The 25,971-nt window shown below is 38.7% G+C and overlaps 1 protein-coding gene and 1 long non-coding RNA gene across 5 annotated transcripts; both read left to right on the top strand.

The window, feature by feature from the left end:
* Positions 1 to 4,853: 4,853 nt before the first annotated feature.
* Pisd (phosphatidylserine decarboxylase) lies at positions 4,854 to 19,760 on the top strand. 4 transcript variants are annotated; one of them, XM_081992914.1, is made up of 8 exons: positions 4,854 to 4,972; positions 5,026 to 5,090; positions 5,794 to 5,897; positions 10,336 to 10,521; positions 14,056 to 14,294; positions 16,691 to 16,857; positions 19,080 to 19,249; positions 19,339 to 19,760. In XM_081992914.1, exons 2-8 carry the CDS (start codon positions 5,065 to 5,067, stop codon positions 19,629 to 19,631), a joined length of 1,185 nt encoding a protein of 394 aa, XP_081849040.1. In that variant the 5' UTR covers positions 4,854 to 4,972; positions 5,026 to 5,064; the 3' UTR covers positions 19,632 to 19,760. The 4 variants fall into 4 exon arrangements, with proteins under 4 accessions (XP_081849040.1, XP_081849041.1, XP_081849039.1 ...); XM_081992915.1 differs by having other exon boundaries at positions 4,885 to 4,977; XM_081992913.1 differs by having other exon boundaries at positions 4,932 to 5,090.
* A 1,209-nt stretch (positions 19,761 to 20,969) lies between these two features.
* Positions 20,970 to 25,836, top strand: LOC145738073 (uncharacterized). The gene is made up of 2 exons (XR_014180569.1): positions 20,970 to 21,393; positions 25,699 to 25,836. It is a non-coding gene; the product is annotated as an uncharacterized LOC145738073 (long non-coding RNA).
* Positions 25,837 to 25,971: the final 135 nt, after the last annotated feature.

The raw sequence follows: 25,971 nt of genomic DNA, 5'->3' as shown, positions 1-25,971 counted from the left end.
TTTGACGTAACTTGTCAAATAAGCGAGTAATTTACAGTCAAAGGAAGGAGTGTCAAAAAATATGTCATTTTATGGTGATGGAACTTTGACGACCTCTAGCGGCCAAACCGTATGACCAATTAACTCATGCGGGGATACTTTTGGAAAGCTTGAAATCTGCTCTATCTTTTGTTTTCCATGACATTTCACTGTCACTTGTCAAATAAGGGAGTAATTTAGAGTCAAAAGAACGAGTGTAAAAAACTGTAATTTTTTGGTAGTGAGTAACTTTAACGCCCTCTAGCGGCCAAACGGTATAACCAATCAACCAATGGGGGGATATTTTTGGAAAGCTTAGAATCTGCTCTATCTTTTGTTTTCTATGACATTTTACTGTCACTTGTCAAATAAGGGAGTAATTTAGAGTCAAAGCAACGAGTGTAAAAAACTGTAATTTTTTGGTAGTGAGTAACTTTGACGCCCTCTAGCGGCCAAACGGTATAAGCAATCAACCAATGGGGGGATATTTTTGGAAAGCTTACAATCTGCTCTATCTTTTGTTTTCTATGACATTTCACTGTCACTTGTCAAATAAGGGAGTAATTCAGGCGCAAACCTAAAACACAAAGTTTCGGGACGTTTCGAGGGGGCGCGGTCGAATCGCAGCTGCCCAAGAAAGGGCTCCAAGAAACCCTTCCATCCCCGGAGTGACAGAATCTAATAAATTCTCGATTTTAAGAGGAAAAAAGGGCCATGTGCAACCCGACCCATTAAAATCCAACAATGGGGTTAGATAATTCATTGCAAAACCCCAAGAAAACGATAATTTATTACTTTCCGAATACATTGTCCGGCTTCTGGGTTGCCCTTTGGCTACTTTCTGTCCCTTAACAAGTCCACACGTGATTGGCAACGTTGCCACGTCCTCGCGAGTCAATTTGGCAACGCTGGACAACTTGAAAATCAAGTAGCAGCAATCTTGTTAATGATGTTTGCCCTTTTCAGCCCTTTTTCACGGTTATTAATCATTTTGCTTGCATTTACCGGAATATCGCCCTTTTCAGCCCTTTTTTTCAATTATTCTGGCTTTTTTTTAATTTCCCTTGAAGCACGTGATCAATGATTCCAAGATGGCCGTCACCCTAAAATTAATTATTTATCCCTTCTTTCCACCCCCTTTTTTCCCCCAGTCCCTTTTCCGCCCTTATTTTTCCATAAAAGAAGGTTTTTCCCAATTTAAAAGGACAAAGTGGAGTGATTATACCGGAAAAAGTGAGTTGACAACTTTGACGCCCTCTAGCGGCCAAACCGTATAAGCAACCTGTCATTTTTTGTACGTCAATGGAAAGCCCACTCTTTTAGCTATCCATTGATGTATAAAAGTCTAGAAAAAAAGTTTTTAGGAAAGGAGTTATTTGAGGTTAAGTGAATTAGTACACTGAACTTATTTGACAAAAAAGTTGGTGGGGAGTAAGTTTGACGCCCTCTAGCGGTCAAACTTTCTAAGGAACCTGTCAAGTTTTATACGTCAATGGAAAGCCCACTCTTTTAGCTATCCATTGACGTATAAAACTCAAAAAAAAAGTTTCTAAGAAAAGAGTTATTTGAGGTTAAGTGAATGGGTACACTGAACTTATTTGAGAAAAAAGTTGGTAGGGAGTAACTTTGACGCCCCCTAGCGGCCAAACGGTATGGGCAACCTGTCAAGTTTTATACGTCAATGGAAAGCCCACTCTTTTAGCTATCCATTGAGGTATAAAAGTCTAAAAAAAAAGTTTCTAGGAAAAGAGTTATTTGAGGTTAAGTGAATTGGTACACTGAACTTGTTTGAGAAAAAAAGTTGGTGGGGAGTAACTTTGACGCCCCCTAGCGGCCAAACTGTATGGGCAACCTGTCAAGTTTTATACGTCAATGGAAAGCCCACTCTTTTAGCTATCCATTGAGGTATAAAAGTCTAAAAAAAAAGTTTCTAGGAAAGGAGTTATTTGAGGTTAAGTGAATGGGTACACTGAACTTATTTGAGAAAAAAGTTGGTAGGGAGTAACTTTGACGCCCCCTAGCGGCCAAACGGTATGGGCAACCTGTCAAGTTTTATACGTCAATGGAAAGCCCACTCTTTTAGCTATCCATTGAGGTATAAAAGTCTAAAAAAAAAGTTTCTAGGAAAGGAGTTATTTGAGGTTAAGTGAATTGGTACACTGAACTTATTTGAGAAAAAAGTTGGTAGGGAGTAACTTTGACGCCCCCTAGCGGCCAAACGGTATGGGCAACCTGTCAAGTTTTATACGTCAATGGAAAGCCCACTCTTTTAGCTATCCATTGAGGTATAAAACTCTACAAAAAAAGTTTGAAGGAAAGGAGTTATTTGAGGTTAAGAGAATTGGTACACTGAAAGTTATTTGAGAGAAAAGTTGGTAGGGAGTAACTTTAACGCCCCCTAGCGGTCAAACTGTATGAGCAACCTGTCAAGTTTTATATGTCAATGGAAAGCCCACTCTTTTAGCTATCCATTGAGGTATAAAAGTCTAAAAAAAAAGTTTCTAGGAAAAGAGTTATTTGAGGTTAAGTGAATTGGTACACTGAACTTATTTGAGAGAATAGTTGGTAGGGAGTAACTTTGACGCCCTCTAGCGGTCAAACTTTCTAAGGAACCTGTCATGTTTTATACGTCATTGGAAAGCCCACTCTTTTAGCTATCCATTGAGGTATAATACTCTAAAAAAAAGGTTTCTAAGAAAAGAGTTATTTGAGGTTAAGTGAATGGGTACACTGAACTTATTTGAGAAAAAAGTTGGTAGGGAGTAACTTTGACGCCCCCTAGCGGCCAAACGGTATGGGCAACCTGTCAAGTTTTATACGTCAATGGAAAGCCCACTCTTTTAGCTATCCATTGAGGTATAAAAGTCTAAAAAAAAAGTTTCTAGGAAAAGAGTTATTTGAGGTTAAGTGAATTGGTACACTGAACTTGTTTGAGAAAAAAGTTGGTAGGGAGTAACTTTGACGCCCCCTAGCGGCCAAACTGTATAAGCAACCTGTCAAGTTTTATACGTCAATGGAAAGCTTATTTCATTGGCTATTCATAGACGTAAAAAAGTGTATACACAGTGTTGCAAATAAACGAGTTATTTGAGGTTAAGTGGTGCCCCCTCTGAAATTTTTATGGTGAATGGTACTTTATGAAAAACAGAACACTGTAATTTGGTTACGCGTAATACTGTCGCTAGTCGACAGATGGCGACAACCACTTACCTGCAGTAAGTAGCAACTTTGAGCGATAGCGAACAGATGGCGCTACGCGCGGTAAACCCGAAAGTCGCATTCGCCAATTGTCAAGAAAATCTTACTGTTTGACATTCGTTGCTTTGACTCTAAATTACTCCCTTATTTGACAAGTTACGGCAAAATGTCATAGAAAACAAAAGATAGAGAAGATTTCAAGCTTTCCAAAGATATCCCCCCATGAGTTGATTGGTCATACCGTTTGGCCGCTAGAGGGCGTCAAATTTATTTAACCAAAAAAATGACAGTTTTTGACACTCGTTGCTTTGACTCTAAATTACTCCCTTATTTGACAAGTTACGTCAAAATGTCATAGAAAACAAAAGATAGAACAGATTTCAAGCTTTCCAAAAGTATCCCCGCATGAGTTGATTGGTCATACCGTTTGGCCGCTAGAGGGCGTCAAATTTATTTAACCAAAAAATGACAGTTTTTGACACTCGTTGCTTTGACTCTAAATTACTACCTTATTTGACAAGTGACGTCAAAATGTCATAGAAAACAAAAGATAGAGCGGATTTCGGGCTTTCCAAAAATTAAAGATTTTCTTGACAAGGCGCATTCGCAAATTGTCAAGAAAATAATACAAATTTACAAAAAAAAAAATTAAAAAAAAAATTTCTTCACAAGACGCAATCGCCAATTGTCAAGAAAATCATACAATTTTGTCAAAAAAAATTAAAAGATTTCAAAAAGAAACAACATTTCTTGACAAGGCGCAATCGACAATTGTCAAGAAAACCTTACAATTTTGCCAAAAAAAAAAATAAAAAAAAAATAAAAATTCTTGACAATGCGCAATAGCCAATTGTCAAGAAAATCATACAATTTTGCCAAAAAAATTAAAAGATTTCAAAAAGAAACAAAATTTCCTGACAAGGCGCATTCGCCAATTGTCAAGAAAATCATACAATTTTGAAAAAAAAAAAAATAATTCAGAAAGAAACCAAATTTATTCAATTGCCAGAAGCCTCTGGAGGCCATTTTGAGTTGCCAGATGCCTCTGGAGGCCATTTTGAGTTGCCAGAAGCCTCTGGAGGCCATTTTTAGTTGCCAGAAGCCTCTGAAGGCCATCTTGAGTTGCCAGAAGCCTCTAAGAGTCAACTAATACAGCTAAATACAGATATTTTTTAGGAAATCTAGGGCTACTATGCCCTGCCAACTATAAAACAGTCTAAGAAGAGTCCAGAGGCTTCTGGCAACTAAAAATGGCTGCCAGAGGCCTCTGGCGCATTAAAAATAGTCTTGACGAGCTTAAGAAGGTTTCCGAGGCTTTTGGCAACTAAAGATGGCCTGCAGAGGCCTCTGGCAGGTTTAAAACAGTCCTTAACTAATTCAGAGGCCTCTGGCAACTCAAGATGGCCTCCAGAGGCATCTGGCAGCCTTTAAACAGTCTCAGAAGAGTCCAGAGGCTTCTGGCAAAGTTAAAATGGCTTCTAGAGGCCTCTGGCAACTACACAGCCTGTCCGATTTACCTTTAGGAAGTGGGGTGTTTCCATCCATCCATTTTGTGGGTGAATCCATACGATTCGAGGAGGATTTACTCTAAAATAAACTAAATTTCCTATTTTTATTGTTGTTTTCTTTGAATTTGAGGTTATACTTCCGTAAATGACGCACCCGTTTGACGGATGACAGCCCGCGCTGACGTTACTGACAGATGACAAGTGATTAGAGTGTTGCCGTCTCTTTCTAGCTTGGACAACATTTTTTAGTGAGGTTAGGTGGTTGTTTTAAGGGTAATCAAGCTTAAATGGGTCATTTTAGGGTGTTCCAGGGCTGAAATTCACGGTGAAACCCTGAAAAATGTTTACCAGACGCTGTTGCATACCGTAAGTACCCGTTTTCCTGTCAAATTACACTTTTTTTGGCCAAGCTTGATAACCCATCGACTGTGGCTGTTTGGAAGGCATTTTCCTGTCCCCAAACCACTGAAATTGCCCCTTTTCCGGCTGTTTTACAGTGATTTAAGGTCACTAACCTAAGCGTACTCTAAAATACACTAAAATTAGCTGACTAGAGGCTTCTGGCAATTCAAAATGGCCTCCCGAGGCTTCTGGCAGGTTTAAAACAGTCTCTGAAGAGTCCAGAGGCTTCTGGCAACTTAAGATGGCTTCTAGAAGCATCTGGCAGGTTTAAAACAGTCTTAAACTAATTCAGAGGCCTCTGGCAACTCAAGATGGCCTCCAGAGGCATCTGGCAACTCGAAATGGCCTCCCGAGGCTTCTGGCAATTGAAAATGGCCTCCAGGGGCTTCTGGCAACTAAAAATGGCTGCCAGAGGCCTCTGGCACATTAAAAACAGTCTTGAGGAGCTTAAGAAGGTTTCAGAGGCTTCTGGCAACTAAAAATGGCTGCCAGAGGCCTCTGGCAGGTTTAAAACAGTCTTAAACCAATTCAGAGGCTTCTGGCAACTCAAAATGGCCTCCAGAGGCCTCTGGCAACTCGAAAGAATCGTCAATTTGGCAACACTGCCCATAATGGTTGATATGAGAGAGAAAAAGGTCAATCAATGACGTCACATTTTGATTTCCAGACGCTGGTGGAGACACGAGCCTTGGTTATCAACGTTTCGAGATCAGAAGGTCATCATCAAGGCCACCCCACACAGATCGTACGCAACGAAAAAACAAGAAACCGGTAAGTGATATATAAATAACATAACATATACAGGGTGGTTCAATTTGCTGTCACTTGTCAACATTTTGACAGTTGCGCGCGCAAGAGACAAAATGGCGTCACAGTTTTTTTTTTGAGTCAACGGTGGCCGTGTTTACTGTACCCATTTTTTACGATTTTTTACTTAAAATATAGGAATTTTGGCCGTAACTCAGTTAGTTTAGGTGATATCAAAAAACCGACTTCACCAGTGTATTTTCTGGTAAAAATTAGCATAGAATGAATTTGAGATGACGTTTCTAGCTTTAGAAATAAAGAAGTTGGGTTTCCGGGCTCAGCTGCTCGCGCAGCTGATAACTTTCTTAGTTTTTCACTTAGACCCCCGAAGTTGCACCTCGTTTTCGACTAATTTGGGGTCGCTGATTTCGAATCCGCGCACAAAATTCACCTACTTCCCTTTTTTGTCCCATTTTTTTCAATTTTTTACTTAAAATCAAGCAATTTTGGTCGTAACTCAGTTAGTTTAGGTGATATCAAAAAACCGACTTTACTAGTGTATTTTCTGGTAAAAATTAGCATAGAATGAATTTGAGATGACGTTTCTAGCTTTAGAAATAAAGAAGTTGGGTTTCCGGGCTCAGCTGCTCGCGCAGCTGATAACTTTCTTAGTTTTTCACTTAGACCCCCGAAGTTGCACCTCGTTTTCGACTAATTTGGGGTCGCTGATTTCGAATCCGCGCACAAAATTCACCTACTTCCCTTTTTTGTCCCATTTTTTTCAATTTTTTACTTAAAATCAAGCAATTTTGGTCGTAACTCAGTTAGTTTAGGTGATATCAAAAAACCGACTTTACTAGTGTATTTTCTGGTAAAAATTAGCATAGAATGAATTTGAGTTGACGTTTCTAGCTTTAGAAATAAAGAAGTTGGGTTTCCGGGCTCAGCTGCTCGCGCAGCTGATAACTTTCTTAGTTTTTCACTTAGACCCCCGAAGTTGCACCTCGTTTTCGACTAATTTGGGGTCGCTGATTCCGAATCCGCACACCAAATTCACCTACCTCCTTCTCCTGTCTAATTTTTTACAATTTTTTACCTAAAATTAGCCAATTTTTGGCTGTAACTCAGTTAGTTTAGGTGATATCAAAAAACCGACTTTACTAGTGTATTTTCTGGTAAAAATTAGCATAGAATGAATTTGAGATGACGTTTCTAGCTTTAGAAATAAAGAAGTTGGGTTTCCGGGCTCAGCTGCTCGCGCAGCTGATAACTTTCTTAGTTTTTCACTTAGACCCCCGAAGTTGCACCTCGTTTTCGACTAATTTGGGGTCGCTGATTCCGAATCCGCACACCAAATTCACCTACCTCCTTCTCCTGTCTAATTTTTTACAATTTTTTACCTAAAATCAGCCAATTTTGGCTGTAACTCAGTTAGTTTAGGTGATATCAAAAAACCGACTTTACTAGTGTATTTTCTGGTAAAAATTAGCATAGAATGAATTTGAGATGAAGTTTCTAGGTTTAGAAGTAACGAAGTTGGGTTTCCGGGCCCAGCTGCTCGCGCAGCTGATAACTTTCTTAGTTTTTCACTTAGACCCCCGAAGTTGCACCTCGTTTTCGACTAATTTGGGGTCGCTGATTCCGAATCCGCACACCAAATTCACCTACTTCCTTCTCTTGTCTAATTTTTTACGATTTTTTACTTAAAATATAGCAATTTTGGTCGTAACTCAGTTAGTTTAGGTGATATCAAAAAACCGACTTTACCAGTGTATTTTCTGGTAAAAATTAGCATAGAATGAATTTGAGATGACGTTTCTAGCTTTAGAAATAAAGAAGTTGGGTTTCCGGGCCCAGCTGCTTGCGCAGCTGGTAACTTTCTTAGTTTTTCACTTAGACCCATGAAGTTGCACCTCGTTTTCGACTAATTTGGGGTCGCTGATTCCGAATCCGCACACCAAATTCACCTACTTCCTTCTCTTGTCTAATTTTTTACGATTTTTTACTTAAAATATAGCAATTTTGGTCGTAACTCAGTTAGTTTAGGTGATATCAAAAAACCGACTTTACCAGTGTATTTTCTGGTAAAAATTAGCATAGAATGAATTTGAGATGACGTTTCTAGCTTTAGAAATAAGGAAGTTGGGTTTCCGGGCCCAGCTGCTTGCGCAGCTGGTAACTTTCTTAGTTTTTCACTTAGACCCCCGAAGTTGCACCTCGTTTTCGACTAATTTGGGGTCGCTGATTCCGAATCCGCACACCAAATTCACCTACCTCCTTCTCCTGTCTAATTTTTTACAATTTTTTACCTAAAATCAAGCAATTTTGGTCGTAACTCAGTTAGTTTAGGTGATATCAAAAAACTAACTTTACTAGTGTATTTTCTGGTAAAAAGTAGCATAGAATGAATTTGAGATGACGTTTCTAGCTTTAGAAATAAAGAAGTTGGGTTTCCGGGCTCAGCTGCTCGCGCAGCTGATAACTTTCTTAGTTTTTCACTTAGACCCCCGAAGTTACACCTCGTTTTCGACTAATTTGGGGTCGCTGATTTCGAATCCGCGCACAAAATTCACCTACTTCCTTTTTTTGTCCCATTTTTTACAATTTTTTACTTAAAATCAAGCAATTTTGGTCGTAACTCAGTTAGTTTAGGTGATATCAAAAAACCGACTTTACCAGTGTATTTTCTGGTAAAAATTAGCATAGAATGAATTTGAGATGACGTTTCTAGCTTTAGAAATAACGAAGTTGGGTTTCCGGGCCCAGCTGCTCGCGCAGCTGATAACTTTCTGAGTTTTTCACTTAGACCCCCGAAGTTACACCTCGTTTTCGACTAATTTGGGGTCGCTGATTCCGAATCCGCACACCAAATTCACCTACCTCCTTCTCCTGTCTAATTTTTTACAATTTTTTACCTAAAATCAAGCAATTTTGGTCGTAACTCAGTTAGTTTAGGTGATATCAAAAAACTAACTTTACTAGTGTATTTTCTGGTAAAAAGTAGCATAGAATGAATTTGAGATGACGTTTCTAGCTTTAGAAATAAAGAAGTTGGGTTTCCGGGCTCAGCTGCTCGCGCAGCTGATAACTTTCTTAGTTTTTCACTTAGACCCCCGAAGTTACACCTCGTTTTCGACTAATTTGGGGTCGCTGATTTCGAATCCGCGCACAAAATTCACCTACTTCCTTTTTTTGTCCCATTTTTTACAATTTTTTACTTAAAATCAAGCAATTTTGGTCGTAACTCAGTTAGTTTAGGTGATATCAAAAAACCGACTTTACCAGTGTATTTTCTGGTAAAAATTAGCATAGAATGAATTTGAGATGACGTTTCTAGCTTTAGAAATAACGAAGTTGGGTTTCCGGGCCCAGCTGCTCGCGCAGCTGATAACTTTCTGAGTTTTTCACTTAGACCCCCGAAGTTACACCTCGTTTTCGACTAATTTGGGGTCGCTGATTCCGAATCCGCACACCAAATTCACCTACCTCCTTCTCCTGTCTAATTTTTTACAATTTTTTACCTAAAATCAAGCAATTTTGGTCGTAACTCAGTTAGTTTAGGTGATATCAAAAAACTAACTTTACTAGTGTATTTTCTGGTAAAAAGTAGCATAGAATGAATTTGAGATGACGTTTCTAGCTTTAGAAATAAAGAAGTTGGGTTTCCGGGCTCAGCTGCTCGCGCAGCTGGTAACTTTCTTAGTTTTTCACTTAGACCCCCGAAGTTACACCTCGTTTTCGACTAATTTGGGGTCGCTGATTTCGAATCCGCGCACAAAATTCACCTACTTCCTTTTTTTGTCCCATTTTTTACAATTTTTTACTTAAAATCAAGCAATTTTGGTCGTAACTCAGTTAGTTTAGGTGATATCAAAAAACCGACTTTACCAGTGTATTTTCTGGTAAAAATTAGCATAGAATGAATTTGAGATGACGTTTCTAGCTTTAGAAATAAAGAAGTTGGGTTTCCGGGCTCAGCTGCTCGCGCAGCTGGTAACTTTCTTAGTTTTTCACTTAGACCCCCGAAGTTGCACCTCGTTTTCGACTAATTTGGGGTCGCTGATTCCGAATCCGCACACCAAATTCACCTACCTCCTTTTCTTGTCAAATTTTTTAGGTTTTTTTTCTCAAAAAAACTTACAGATTGGTTCAATTTGGTGTCCCGCGACATTTTGAGACAAAATGGCGTCACGGTCGGTTTTCCCCGTACAAAAACAAGTTTCGGATGTAAATTTGAGGTTATCAGCATCGAAAGCTTAATTGAGAGGTCGCGAACCTCCTAATCGCAATAAAAACTCGTCGAAACCGCGATTTCGCTTCAGTTCGATGCCAGTGCACGCAAAATGGACGCCAAATCCGATTTCGGTCAAGATTTCTTCTACATTCAGTTCGTTTTTCTTCTGGAAGGTTTGCTTGCGCCGTTTTGGGCGGAAAATCCACTAAATCCGGACAATTTTTTCAGTTTGGCAACAATGGCAGGGAATTGTCAAGGGATTCGTACCGTTGGGCATTTGTTTGATTGCCGTGATGCAGTGGCGCTCCTATCGGCGCAAAATGGCGGAAGGCGCGCTGGCCAATCGGTGGGAGATCAGCGTGTACTGTTGCCTGCCGCTGCGCAGTTTGAGCCGTTTCTGGGGCTATTTGGCCGGTAAGTCACCTGTCAAATTACTGTCTAATGTCAAGGTTACAATCTGTCAAAAAAATCAACTCGATACCTGTCAAAATAACCGAGTTACGAGCTGTCAAAGTGACTAGAATACAAATCGTGACCTCCGAATGCAACTCGCTTGTTTTCGTCCAATAACTCGGTTAATTGACATTTGTCGTAAAAACCTGTCACGTGACAGTTTGTAGATGACACTCCAGGCTACAATCTGTCAAAAAAATCAACTTGATACCTGTCAAAGTAACCGAGTTACGAGCTGTCAAAGTGACTAGAATCCAAATTGTGACCTTCCAGCGCAACTCGCTTGTTTTCCTTCAATAACTCGGTTAATTGACATTTGTCGTAAAAACACGTCACGTGACAGTTTGTAGATGACACTGTGGGCTACAATCTGTCAAAAAAATCAACGCGATACCTGTCAAAATAACCGAGTTACGAGCTGTCAAAGTGACTAGAATCCAAATCGTGACCTTCCAGCGCAACTCGCTTGTTTTCCTCCAATAACTCGGTTAATTGACATTTGTCGTAAAAACCTGTCACGTGACAGTTTGTGGATGACACTCTGGGCTACAATCTGTCAAAAAAATCAACTCGATACCTGTCAAAGTAACCGAGTTAGCGGCTGTCAAAGTGACTAGAATCCAAATCGTGACCTCCGAATGCAACTCGCTTGTTTTCGTCCAATAACTCGGTTAATTGACATTTGTCGTAAAAACCTGTCACGTGACAGTTTGTAGATGACACTCCAGGCTACAATCTGTCAAAAAAATCAACTCGATACCTGTCAAAATAACCGAGTTAGGGGCTGTCAAAGTGACTAGAATCCAAATTGTGACCTTCCAGCGCAACTCGCTTGTTTTCGTCCAATAACTCGGTTAGTTGACATTTGACGTAAAAACACGTCACGTGACAGTTTGTAGATGACACTCTGGGCTACAATCTGTCAAAAAAATCAACTTGATACCTGTCAAAATAACCGAGTTACGAGCTGTCAAAGTGACTAGAATCCAAATCGTGACCTTCCAGCGCAACTCGCTTGTTTTCCTCCAATAACTCGGTTAATTAACATTTGTCGTAAAAACCTGTCACGTGACAGTTTGTAGATGACACTCTGGGCTACAATCTGTCAAAAAAATCAACTCGATACCTGTCAAAGTAACCGAGTTATTGACATTAGAAGAAGCAACTGTCAATTCCATACTTTCAATTCAAATGGTCCAGTTTGACAGCTCGCATATTCTGTCAAATTTGACAGTTACGTCGGTCCAGTTTTCATCAAATTATATTTCTTCAAATTGTCCAACCAGTAACTGTCAAAATAACCGACTTACAAACTTGTCAAAGTGACAACTGTCAAATCACTTTTTAACTGTCAATAACTCGGTTAATTGACATTTGTCGTAAAAACACGTCACGTGACATTTTGTAGATGACACTCTGGGCTACAATCTGTCAAAAAAATCAACTCGATACCTGTCAAAATAACCGAGTTACAAGCTGTCAAAGTGACTAGAAAACAAATCGTGACCTTCCAGCGCAACTCGCTTGTTTTCCTCCAATAACTCGGTTAGTTGACATTTGTCGTAAAAACCTGTCACGTGACAGTTTGTGGATGACACTCTGGGCTACAATCTGTCAAAAAAATCAACTCGATACCTGTCAAAATAACCGAGTTACAAGCTGTCAAAGTGACTAGAAAACAAATCGTGACCTTCCAGCGCAACTCGCTTGTTTTCCTCCAATAACTCGGTTAGTTGACATTTGTCGTAAAAACCTGTCACGTGACAGTTTGTAGATGACACTCTGGGCTACATTTTGGTAAAAAAATCAACTCGATACCTGCCAAAGTAACCGAGTTATTGACATTAGAAGAAGCAACTGTCAATTCCATACTTTCAACTCAAATGGTCCAGTTTGACAGCTCGCATATTCTGTCAAATTTGACAGTTACGTCGGTCCAGTTTTCATCAAATTATAGTTCTTCAAATTGTCCAACCAGTAACTGTCAAAATAACCGACTTACAAACTTGTCAAAGTGACAACTGTCAAATCACTTTTTAACTGTCAATAACTCGGTTAGTTGACATTTGACGTAAAAACACGTCACGTGACAGTTTGTAGATGATACTCTGGGCTACAATCTGTCAAAAAAATCAACTCGATACCTGTCAAAGTAACCGAGTTAGCGACTGTCAAAGTGACTAGAATCCAAATCGTGACCTTCCAGTGCAACTCGCTTGTTTTCCTTCAATAACTCGGTTAGTTGACATTTGACGTAAAAACACGTCACGTGACAGTTTGTAGATGACACTCTGAGCTACAATCTGTCAAAAAAATCAACTCGATACCTGTAAAAATAACCGAGTTAGGGGCTGTCAAAGTGACTAGAATCCAAATCGTGACCTTCCAGTGCAACTCGCTTGTTTTCCTCCAATAACTCGGTTAGTTGACGTTTGACGTAAAAACCTGTCACGTGACAGTTTGTAGATGACACTCCAGGCTACAATCTGTCAAAAAAATCAACTTGATACCTGTCAAAATAACCGAGTTACGAGCTGTCAAAGTGACTAGAATCCAAATTGTGACCTTCCAGCGCAACTCGCTTGTTTTCCTCCAATAACTCGGTTAATTGACGTTTGACGTAAAAACCTGTCACGTGACAGTTTGTAGACGACACTGTGGGCTACAATCTGTCAAAAAAATCAACGCGATACCTGTCAAAATAACCGAGTTACACGCTGTCAAAGTGACTAGAAAACAAATCGTGACCTTCCAGCGCAACTCGCTTGTTTTCCTTCAATAACTCGGTTAATTGACATTTGTCGTAAAAACCTGTCACGTGACAGTTTGTAGATGACACTCTGGGCTACAATCTGTCAAAAAAATCAACTCGATACCTGTCAAAGTAACCGAGTTATTGACATTAGAAGAAGCAACTGTCAATTCCATACTTTCAACTCAAATGGTCCAGTTTGACAGCTCGCATATTCTGTCAAATTTGACAGTTACGTCGGTCCAGTTTTCATCAAATTATAGTTCTTCAAATTGTCCAACCAGTAACTGTCAAAATAACCGACTTACAAACTTGTCAAAGTGACAACTGTCAAATCACTTTTTAACTGTCAATAACTCGGTTAGTTGACATTTGTCGTAAAAACACGTTACGTGACAGTTTGTAAAGGACATTGTGGGCTACAATCTGTCAAAAAAATCAACTTGATACCTGTCAAAATAACCGAGTTACGAGCTGTCAAAGTGACTAGAATCCAAATCGTGACCTTCCAGCGCAACTCGCTTGTTTTCCTCCAATAACTCGGTTAATTGACATTTGTCGTAAAAACCTGTCACGTGACAGTTTGTAGACGACACTCTGGGCTACAATCTGTCAAAAAAATCAACGCGATACCTGTCAAAATAACCGAGTTACGAGCTGTCAAAGTCTGTCATAGAATCTAAATCGTCCCAAAACAATTGACATTCTCTGTCATCTGTCATAATAATTTTGACAATCGACAGATAAGACGTTGCCGGAGTGTGCGCGACCGATCGTGTACGAAACGTACGCAAAAACGTTCGGCGTCAATTTGGCCGAGGCGGAACATGCCGATCTCACCCGATACCCGAGTTTGGCCGAGTTCTTTGCCCGCCGGCTACGAGAGGGCGCTCGCGTCGTCGACCGTGACAGTTGCCTGGTGGCGCCGTGCGACGGCACCGTTCTGAGCGTCGGAACTGTCGACAATGGCCGCGTGGAACAGGTTAGGTTCGGTTAACTAGCTCAGAAGCGTTCAAACGGTCTTCTGAGCCCGAAAAAACGCACTCAGAAGACCATTGCAACTATTTAGACAGTTTAAAAGTTTTTCTAAATTCGTATTGCAGCTCAGAAGACTTTTTTAGTTATTTTCACTGCTCAGAAGTCTTTTTAGAAGCTATAGACAGTTTAGAAGGTTTTCTGAGTTGGTTTTTACAGCTCAGAAGGTCTTTTGAGTGCTTTTTACAGCTCAGAATGCTTATTAGTGATTTCCACTGCTCAGAAGTCTTTTTATAAGTTATAGATAGTTTAGAAGGTTTTCTGAGTTGGTTTTTACAGCTCAGAAGGTCTTTTGAGTGCTTTTTACAGCTCAGAATGATTTTTAGTGATTTCTACTGCTCAGAAGGCTGTAGACAGTTCAGAATGTTTTCTGAGTCGGTTTATACAGGTCAGAATGTCTTTTAAGTACTTTCTACAGTTCAGAATACTTTTTATTGCTCAGAAGTCTTTTTAGAAGCTATAGACAGTTTAGAAGGTTTTCTGAGTTGGTTTTTACAGCTCAGAAGGTCTTTTGAGTGCTTTTTACAGCTCAGAATGCTTTTTAGTGATTTCTACTGCTCAGAAGGCTGTAGACAGTTCAGAATGTTTTCTGAGTCGGTTTATACAGGTCAGAAGGTCTTTTAAGTACTTTCTACAGTTCAGAATACTTTTTATTTATTTTTATTGCTCAGAACGCTTTTTAGAAGCTTTAGACAGTTTAGAAGGTTTTCTGAGTTGGTTTTTACAGCTCAGAAGGTCTTTTGAGTGCTTTTTACAGCTCAGAATGCTTTTTAGTGATTTCTACTGCTCAGAAGGCTGTAGACAGTTCAGAATGTTTTCTGAGTCGGTTTATACAGGTCAGAAGGTCTTTTAAGTACTTTCTACAGTTCAGAATACTTTTTAGTTATTTTTATTGCTCAGAACGCTTTTTAGAAGCTTTAGACAGTTTAGAAGGTTTTCTGAGTTGGTTTTTACAGCTCAGAAGGTCCTTTGAGTGTTTTTACAGCTCAGAATGATTTTTAGTGATTTCTACTGCTCAGAAGGCTGTAGACAGTTCAGAATGTTTTCTGAGTCGGTTTATACAGGTCAGAAGGTCTTTTAAGTACTTTCTACAGTTCAGAATACTTTTTAGTTATTTTTATTGCTCAGAACGCTTTTTAGAAGCTTTAGACAGTTTAGAAGGTTTTCTGAGTTGGTTTATACAGATCAGAAGGTCTTTTGAGTACTTTCTACAGTTCAGGATACTTTTTAGTGATTTTCACTGCTCAGAGGGCTGTAAACAGTTCAGAAGGTTTTCTGAGGTAGTTTATACTGTCAGGAGGTCTTTTGAGTGCTTTTTACTGCTCAGAATACTTTTTAGTTATTTTTATTGCTCAGAAGTCTTTTTAGAAGCTTTAGACAGTTTAGAAGGTTTTCTGAGTTGGTTTATACAGATCAGAAGGTCTTTTGAGTACTTTCTACAGCTCAGAATACTTTTTAGTTATTTTCATTGCTCAGAAGTATTTTTAGAAGCTGAAGACAGTTCAGAAGGTTTTCTGAGTTAGTTTATATAAGTCAGAAGGTTTTTTCAGTGCTTCTGCAGTTCAGAATACTTTTTAATAATTTTCACTGCTCAGAAAGCTTTTTAGAAGCTTTAGACAGTTCAGAAGGTTTTCTGAGTTGGTTTATAGAGGTCAGAAGGTTTTTTGAGTGCTTTTTACCGCTCAGAATGCTTTTTAGTGATTTCTACTGCTCAGAAGGCTGTAGACAGTTCAGAATGTTTTCTGAGTCGGTTTATACAAGTCAGAAGGTCTTTTAAGTACTTTCTACAGTTCGGAATACTTTTTAGTAATTTTTACTGCTCAGAAAGCTTTTTGGAAGCTTTAGACACTTCAGGAGGTTATCTGAGTTGGTTTTTACAGCTCAGAATACTTTTTAGTGATTTCCACTGCTCAGAAGTTTTTTTAGAAGCTGTAGACAGTTCAGAACGTTTTCTGAGTTGGTTTATAGAGGTCAGAAGGTTTTTTGAGTTCTTTCTACAGCTCAGAATATTTTTTAGTTATTTTTATTGCTCAGAAGGTTTTTTAGAAGCTGTAGACGGTTCAGAAGGTTTTCTGAGTTAGTTTATATAAGTCAGAAGGTTTTTTCAGTGTTTCTACAGTTCAGAATACTTTTTTGGTTGTTTTCACTGCTCAGAAGGTTTTTTAGAAGCTGTAGACAGCTCAGAAGGTTTTCTGAGTTGGTTTCCACAGATCAATCGGTTGGGTAGGGTTCAGAAGGTTTTTCTTCAGCTCTGTACGGTTGACTGTTTTGAAAACCTTTCTGAGCTCTTTCTCCGGTCGCTCAGAATGGTTTTCTGATACTCTGGACGGTTTCTGCGCGCAGGTCAAGGGCGTGACGTATTACGTGCAAGACTTTCTGGGCGAGAACATTGCAAATGGCCGCCATATTGCCACCGACCAATCGTCGCACGCGCATTTGCTGCACAATCCGCTAGAGGGCCACACCCTCTACCAGTGCGTCATCTATTTAGCTCCCGGCGACTATCATCGGTAAGATTTACTGTCAAAATTTGACGTTTCAGTGACGTTGACGTATTTTACTGTCAAAATTTGACATTGATGATTTTTACTGTCAAAAGTTGACGTTTCAGTGACGTTGATGTATTTTACTGTCAAAATTTGACGTTTCAGTGACATTGATGTATTTTACTGTCAAATTTAGCCATTTGAGCGACGTTGACGTAGTTTACTGTCAAATTTAGACGTTTCAGTGACGTTGATGTATTTTACTGTCAAAATTTGACATTGATGATTTTTACTGTCAAATTTAGACGTTTCAGTGACGTTGATGTATTTTACTGTCAAAATTTGACGTTTCAGTGACGACGATGTATTTTACTGTCAAATTTAGACATTTGAGCGACGTTGACGTAGTTTACTGTCAAATTTAGACGTTTCAGTGACGTTGATGTATTTTACTGTCAAAATTTGACATTGATGATTTTTACTGTCAAATTTAGACGTTTCAGTGACGTTGATGTATTTTACTGTCAAAATTTGACGTTTCAGTGACGACGATGTATTTTACTGTCAAATTTAGCCATTTGAGCGACGTTGACGTAGTTTACTGTCAAAATTTGACGTTTCAGTGACGTTGACGTATTTTACTGTCAAAATTTGACATTGATGATTTTTACTGTCAAATTTTGACGTTTCAGTGACGTTGATGTATTTTACTGTCAAAATTTGACGTTTGAGTGACATTGATGTATTTTACTGTCAAATTTAGCCATTTGAGCGACGTTGACGTAGTTTACTGTCAAAATTTGACGTTTCAGTGACGTTGACGTATTTTACTGTCAAAAATTGACGTTGATGATTTTTACTGTCAAATTTTGACGTTTCAGTGACGACGATGTATTTTACTGTCAAATTTAGACATTTGAGCGACGTTGACGTAGTTTACTGTCAAAATTTGACGTTTGAGTGACGTTGACGTATTTTACTGTCAAATTTAGCCATTTGAGCGACGTTGACGTAGTTTACTGTCAAATTTAGACGTTTCAGTGACGTTGATGTATTTTACTGTCAAAATTTGACATTGATGATTTTTACTGTCAAATTTAGACGTTTCAGTGACGTTGATGTATTTTACTGTCAAAATTTGACGTTTCAGTGACGACGATGTATTTTACTGTCAAATTTAGACATTTGAGCGACGTTGACGTAGTTTACTGTCAAATTTAGACGTTTCAGTGACGTTGATGTATTTTACTGTCAAAATTTGACATTGATGATTTTTACTGTCAAATTTAGACGTTTCAGTGACGTTGATGTATTTTACTGTCAAAATTTGACGTTTCAGTGACGACGATGTATTTTACTGTCAAATTTAGCCATTTGAGCGACGTTGACGTAGTTTACTGTCAAAATTTGACGTTTCAGTGACGTTGACGTATTTTACTGTCAAAATTTGACATTGATGATTTTTACTGTCAAATTTTGACGTTTCAGTGACGTTGATGTATTTTACTGTCAAAATTTGACGTTTGAGTGACATTGATGTATTTTACTGTCAAATTTAGCCATTTGAGCGACGTTGACGTAGTTTACTGTCAAAATTTGACGTTTCAGTGACGTTGACGTATTTTACTGTCAAAAATTGACGTTGATGATTTTTACTGTCAAATTTTGACGTTTCAGTGACGACGATGTATTTTACTGTCAAATTTAGACATTTGAGCGACGTTGACGTAGTTTACTGTCAAAATTTGACGTTTGAGTGACGTTGACGTATTTCACTGTCAAATTTAGACGTTTGGGTGACGTTGACGTATTTTACTGTCAAAATTTGACGTTTCAGTGACGTTGACGTATTTTACTGTCAAAAATTGACGTTGATGATTTTTACTGTCAAATTTTGACGTTTCAGTGACGTTGATGTATTTTACTGTCAAATTTTGACGTTTCAGTGACGACGATGTATTTTACTGTCAAATTTAGACATTTGAGCGACGTTGACGTAGTTTACTGTCAAAATTTGACGTTTGAGTGACGTTGACGTATTTCACTGTCAAATTTAGACGTTTGGGTGACGTTGACGTATTTTACTGTCAAAATTTGACATTGATGATTTTTACTGTCAAATTTTGACGTTTCAGTGAGGTTGACGTATTTCACTGTCAAAATTTGACGTTTCAGTGACTTTGACGTATTTGAGCTGTCAAAAATTTGACGTTTGAGTGACTTGAGCTGATTTTTTGTGTGGTTAGGTTTCATTCGCCGGCCGATTGGACGCCGACGCATCGACGTCACTTTCCCGGCGAATTGCTGTCGGTGAATCCGCGCATCGCAAAATGGCTGCCCGGCCTGTTCGTGTTAAACGAGCGGGCCGTGTATTTGGGCGCGTGGCAACACGGCTTTTTCTCCTACAGCGCCGTCGGTACGTCATTCTTCTGACAGCTGTCAAAAACTCTGTGACAGCTGTCAAAAACGAAAAACTCTGTCAAACTTGTGTCAAACGTATTTTAGGCGCCACCAACGTGGGTTCGATTCGCGTCTACTTTGACAGGTCGCTGCAGACCAATCGGAAGCGAGGGAAATTCAAGGAGGCGTGCCTGGGCAACGCCCACAAACTGGCCAAGGGCGATTTGGTGGGCGAATTCCGGATGGGCAGCACGATCGTGCTGATTTTCGAGGCGCCCATCGACTTTGAGTTTGGCGTGGCGCATGGGCAACGCGTCCTGATGGGTGAGCGGTTGGGGATGGTGCGCGGCAAAGGCGCGAAACGCGGCGAAATGCGTCAGATCCAAGCGGGACGCTAAGCGCGCGCGCGCGCACGCCAAACTGTCCGGGAGTATTAACGGAACGAATGTGATAATTTTTTTACGTAATTTAAGTTAGTAAATTTTGTAAATAAATTAAACGAAGAAAAATAAAAAAGTTGTCAAGAATTTGATTTTTTTTTTTTTTGCAAAATTTAAATTGACAAATTCGCGCATTCGCCAATTGTCATTTCAAAGAAAACAAAAGAAAGTTAAGATCCTGTCAAACATTTTGACGTTTAAACGACTCGCCTAACTGTCATAGTAACCGAGTTAGGGGCTGTCAAAGTTTGACAGCAGTCAAAACCTTCCAGGGCCGGTATCTCAGTTATTTGGGAATTTTTCAAAAAATTTCTAAGAAAACAAAAGAAAGTTAAGGTTCTGTCAAACATTTTGACGTTTAAACGACCCGCGTAACTGTCACAGTAGCCGAGTTAGGGGCTGTCAAAGTTTGACAGCAGTCAAAACCTTCCAGGGCCGGTATCTCGGTTATTTGGGAATTTTTCAAAAAATTTCAAAGAAAACAAAAGAAAGTTAAGGTTCTGTCAAACATTTTGACGTTTAAACAACCCGCCTAACTGTTATAGTAACCGAGTTATGATCTGTCAAAGTTTGACAGCAGTCAAAACCTTCCAGGGCCGGTATCTCGGTTATTTGGGAATTTTTCAAAAAATTTCAAAGAAAACAAAAGAAAGTTAAGATCCTGTCAAACATTTTGACGTTTAAACGACTCGCCTAACTGTCATAATAACCGAGTTATGATCTGTCAAAGTTTGACAGCAGTCAAAACCTTCCAGGGCCGGTATCTCGGTTATTTGGGAATTTTTCAAAAAATTTCAAAGAAAACAAAAGAAAGTTAAGGTTCTGTCAAACATTTTGACGTTTAAACAACCCGCCTAACTGTTATAGTAACCGAGTTATGATCTGTCAAAGTTTGACAGCAGTCAAAACCTTCCAGGGCCGGTATCTCAGTTATTTAGGAATTTTTGAAAAAAGTTTTTAAGAAAACGAAAGAAAGTTAAGATCCTGTCAAACATTTTGACGTTTCAACGACTCGCCTAATTGTCATAGTAACCGAGTTATGATCTGTCAAAGTTTGACAGCAGTCAAAACTTTCCAGGGCCGGTATCTCGGTTATTTGGGAATTTTTCAAAAAATTGACAAAGCGCATTCGCCAATTGTCAAGAAAATTTTGCCAAAAAAAAATTTAAACAGATTTCTATACAAAGCGCATTCGCCAATTGTCAAAAAATCTTACAATTTTGCCAAAAAAAAAAATCAGAAAAATAAGCGGTAGAATGCGCCTTGTCTAGAAATTTGTTTTTTAAATTTATTTATTTTTCTGATTTTTTTTTTTTGGCAAAATTTTAAGATTTTTTGACAATTGGCGAATGCGCTTTGTCAATTTTTTGAAAATTTTCTAAATAACCGAGATACCGGCCCTGGAAGGTTTTGAGCCCATCCCTATTGGCGTGCGTTGCAAAGCCCAGCCCTAGCGGCCGTTCAGCTGTCAACGCTGTCATTTATCAATCAGTGCCTGACGTTTAGTGGGAGAGGGCGCGCGTTTGTAAAACCTCCTCCGCAATTTCACTCAAAAAAGCGGGTAAAAGTGCGATTTGAGGGGCGCAAAGTACCTCAAAATGTTCGTTAGACCGTCCCGGTTGTATGAGTGTAAGTGGTTTAGTGCCCCGGCCCCGATTACCCCCCAAAAACGGGGTGGATAAGGTGAAGGAGTCGGTAAACGCGCGCAAACACCCAAAAGGTGAGTCTAAAGTCAATTTTTGCTGCTTTTCTCGCTGAAAATCGCTGGAAAACTGGAAAGTGCGGTTATTGCGCGCATTTTCCGGGCTTTTCCGAAGCGTTTTAGCCCCAAAGAGCGCTGGGGGCCGGTTTTCCTCCGGTGTGATTCAAAATGGCCGCCACCCTGTGAATTACCGGGCACGCCGTTGCCGATTATTCATTTATTTAAGTCAGCCAGTGTTGCCAAATGGCTTACTGTTCAAAGTGAGCAGATTTAGGGAGTTTCTCCCTGGATTTCCTAAAAAATATCTGTATTTGGCTGTATTAGTTGACTCTTAGAGGCTTCTGGCAACTCAAGATGGCTTCTAGAGGCCTCTGGCAAGTTTAAAACAATCTTTACAAGGTTTAGAGACCTTCTGGCAATTTAAGATGGCTTCCAGAGGCATCTGGCAACTCAAAATGGCCTCCAGAGGCTTCTGGTAATTCAAGATGGCTTCTAGAGGCATCTGGCACTTTTAAAACAGTCTAAGAAGAGTCCAGAGGCTTCTGGCAACTCAAAATGGCTTCCAGAGGCATCTGGCAACTAAACCGTCATGTGACAATTGTCAAAAATCTCAAAAACACGTCTTGTTTTGAAAATTGCGTTAAATTGTAATTCTGGCAAATTCTAAACAAATTCTGACAGTTTTGACGTGTAAGTGACAGTAGCCACGTGACTTTAAAACACTATAACTTTGACAGTTCAGAACTCGGTTATTATGACAGTTAGGCGGGTCGTTCAAACGTCAAAATGTTCGACAGAACCTTAACTTTCTTTTGTTTTCTTAGAAATTTTTTGGAAAATTTCCAAATAACCGAGATACCGGCCCTGGAAGGTTTTGACTGCTGTCAAACTTTGACAGCCCCTAACTCGGTTACTATGACAGTTAGGCGGGTCGTTCAAACGTTAAAATGTTCGACAGGATCTTGGCTTTCTTTTGTTTTCTTAGAAATTTTTTGAAAAATTCTCAAATAACTGAGATACCGGCACTGGAAGGTTTTGACTGCTGTCAAATTTTAACAGCTCATAACTCGGCTATTGTGACAGTTACGCGGGTCGTTTAAACGTCAAAATGTTTGACAGAACCTTAACTTTCTTTTGTTTTCTAAGAAATTTTTTGAAAAATTCTCAAATAACCGAGATACCGGTCCTGGAAGGTTTTGACTACTGTCAAACTTTGACAGATCATAACTCGGTTACTGTGACAGTTAGGCGGGTCGTTGAAACGTCAAAATGTTTGACAGAACCTTAACTTTTTTTTTGTTTTCTTAGACATTTTTTCAAAAATTCCCAAATAACTGAGATACCGGCCCTGCAAGGTTTTGACTGCTGTCAAACTTTGACAGCCCCTAACTCGGTTACTATGACAGTTAGGCGAGTCGTTCAAACGTCAAAGTGTTTGACAGAACCTTAACTTTCTTTTGTTTTCTTAGAAATTTTTTGAAAAATTCCCAAATAATTGAGATACCGGCCCTGGAAGGTTTTGACTGCTGTCAAACTTTGACAGATCATAACTCGGTTATTATGACAGTTAGGCGGGTCGTTTAAACGTCAAAATATAGCCCATCAAATGGGCTTTCCATTGACATATAAAAGTTTCCACAAAGTGTTCCAAATAAGTGGGTAATTTAGACCCAGACAACCTTCCTCTCACCCAGATTTCCAATAGTGCACCCCACTGTTCAACCCTTAATAACTCCCTTATTTGGCAATTTAGGGTGAAAGTGTCAAGAATGGAAAAGATAGAGCGGAAAAAGGGCTTTCAGAAAATACCATAAAATATGTCAGTTAGTTGCACGGTTTGGCCGCTAGAGGGCGTCGAAAATTCAATCGTAAATATCTGCAAAACTAGACGAGTTGGAGGGTTGAAATTTTTAGGGTTGGTTAGAGGGTTAGAAGGGCTTGAAATTTGTATTCCTGTCATTTTGACGTAAATCGCTTAGTTCAAAACCTAGACAACCTTCCTTTAACCCATGTTGCCAAATTTCAATCAAATTTGGAGTGCAAATAACTGAGAAAAGTCAAAAAAACTCGAAAAAGTGACAGTTTTGGATTTGATCTCAAATAAGTCACTTATTTGACACTTGACGTCAAAATGTCACCGAAGCAAAAAAACAACTCACATTCTTGAGTACTCTGTTTTGTTTATAGCCTCCAGAGGGCGTCAAAGTCAGAAACTGTCTGATTTCTGACACTGGTCGCTTTGACTTTGAATAACTCGTCAATTTGACAAGTTACGTCAAAATGTCACATGACCTATTTTGTAGCCCGCAGTTTAAGCTTTCCAAAAATATCCCCCCACGAATCAATTCGTTACACCGTTTGGCCGCTAGAGGGCGTTAAATGTTGTTGTTAACTTGCAACCCATGTTTTTTCTCTGACACTCTTACAGTCAATCCTCAATAACTCACTTATCTGACAAGTTACGTCAAAATGTCATAGAAGCAAAAAGATAGAGCATAGTTTAAGCTTTCAAAAAATATCCCCCCATGAGTTGGTTGATTACGCCGTTTGGCCGCTAGAGGTCGTCAAAGTTGCCCCTAACAAAATTGACACTTTTTTGACACCAGTCGCTTTGACCTTAATTTTTTTTTATGTTTGACATTTCAAATTGTACTTTTGACACTTTGTAGAATATTTTTTTACTTTCGGCATGTCAAATTTGACATTTCTGTATTTTCGGCACTATTTTTTCAGATTTGTCACTTTTTTGACACGGGTTGCTTTGACCTTGAATAACTCCTTTATTTGACAACTGACGTCAAAATGTCATAGAAGCAGAAAGATAGTCCGGAATGTAAGCTTTCTGAAAATATTCCCTCATGAGTTGATTGGTTACACCGTTTGGCCACTAGAGGCCGTCAAAGTTACCCCTAACAAAATTGTCACTTTTTTTGACACTCTTTCGTTCAATCCTCGATAACTCGCTTATTTGACAACTGACGTCAAAATGTCATAGAAGCGAAAAGATAGTCCAAAGTGTAAGCTTTCCGAAAATGTCCGAAAATCATTGGTTACCCCCTTTAGGGCTCCCGAGGGCGTTAAATGTTGTTAACTAGCAACCCATTTCTGTTTGTTTTTTCCCTGACACTCTTACAGTCAATCCTGGCCAGATCTAGTCAAATTTTGACGTTAGTGACAGGTGTCACGTGATTTTAAAACACTATTTAGCTAGAGGGTCACGTGACGTTACCAAAAAAACCGGGTAAACGCGGTAAAAGAAAAAAAAAATGAAAAAATAAATAAAAAGTAAAAAAGAGGGAAAAAAAAATGAAAAAATAAATTAAAAGTAAAAAAACTTAAAAAAAAGAGGGAAAAAAACAAAAAAAAAATGAAAAAATAAATAAAAAGCAAAAAAAGAGGGAAAAAAAAAGAAAAAATTAAAAGTAAAAAAAAAAAAAAAAAAAAATTAAAAAAAAAACGCGTCTCGTTGTGAAAATTGTGTTTTTTGACAGTTTTGACCGAGGTTTTGACGTTAGAAAATAGTCACGTGATTTTGACAGCTCTTGCACAAATTTCAATTTTTTTTTGACAGTTTCCATTGAAATAAACTGTTATTTTTATTATTTTCTGTCAGTTTCGTCTATTTTGACAGTTTGGTTAAGTTTTTTTTTGACAGTCGGGTTAGATTCGTTTTTTTGACAGTCAGGTTAGGTTAAACCCTCTTTTTTTAGTTTTTTTTGACAGTTTTGACAACTTTGACAGTTAGGTTAGGTTAAACCCTATTTTTTTAATTTTTTGACAGTTTTGACAACTTTGACAGTTAGGTTAGGTTAAACCCTCTTTTTTTAGTTTTTTTTGACAACTTTGACAGTTAGGTTAGGTTAAACCCTCTTTTTTGACAACTTTGACAGTTAGGTTAGGTTAAACCCTATTTTTTTAATTTTTTGACAGTTGACAACTTTGACAGTTAGGTTAGGTTAAACCATCTTTTTTTAGTTTTTTTTGACAGTTTTGACAACTTTGACAGTTAGGTTAGGTTAAATACTCTTTTTTTAATTTTTTGACAGTTAGGTTAAACACTCTTTTTTTAATTTTTTGACAGTTTTGACAACTTTGACAGGTTAGGTTAAACCCTCTTTTTTTAGTTTTTTTTTTGACAGTTTTGACGTGTAAGTGACAGTTGTCACGTGACTTGATCTTGTGATCTTTTTTTTTTTTTTTAACTTTTTGTTTTTTAATTTTTTTTTATTTCTTATTTATTTTTTTTTTGTTTTTTTTTACTTTCTATTTATTTTTTCATTATTTTTAAAATAACTAATAAATACGTTTTATTAAAATCGTCAGCCCTACCGTTTGAACGGCGGACGTGGCAACGTTGCGTTCGGAACACCCGGGGAGCGTGCGGAGCAGCCCGAATCGATGTGCGCGCACCGCTCCACTCGGCAAAACCGGCGTAAATCCAGTCAAATAAAGATATAAAGGAACAAACGCGATTAATTGCTGGTATTATTCAATTTAAACGTAAACAATGCCATATCACGCATGGAAATGACGCAATTTAGCGATTTCTCGTCAAGTCAGCTAGGAAAGTGACCCCGAAACGAGAAAAAAAACAAA

The sequence above is a fragment of the Ips typographus genome, linkage group LG15, assembly GCF_016097725.1.
Source record: "Ips typographus isolate SLU linkage group LG15, UJ_Ityp_2.0, whole genome shotgun sequence".
Classification (NCBI taxonomy): domain Eukaryota; kingdom Metazoa; phylum Arthropoda; class Insecta; order Coleoptera; family Curculionidae; genus Ips; species Ips typographus.
Note: the sequence above shows the minus strand (reverse complement) of the source record. Positions and strands in the feature narration are given on the sequence as shown.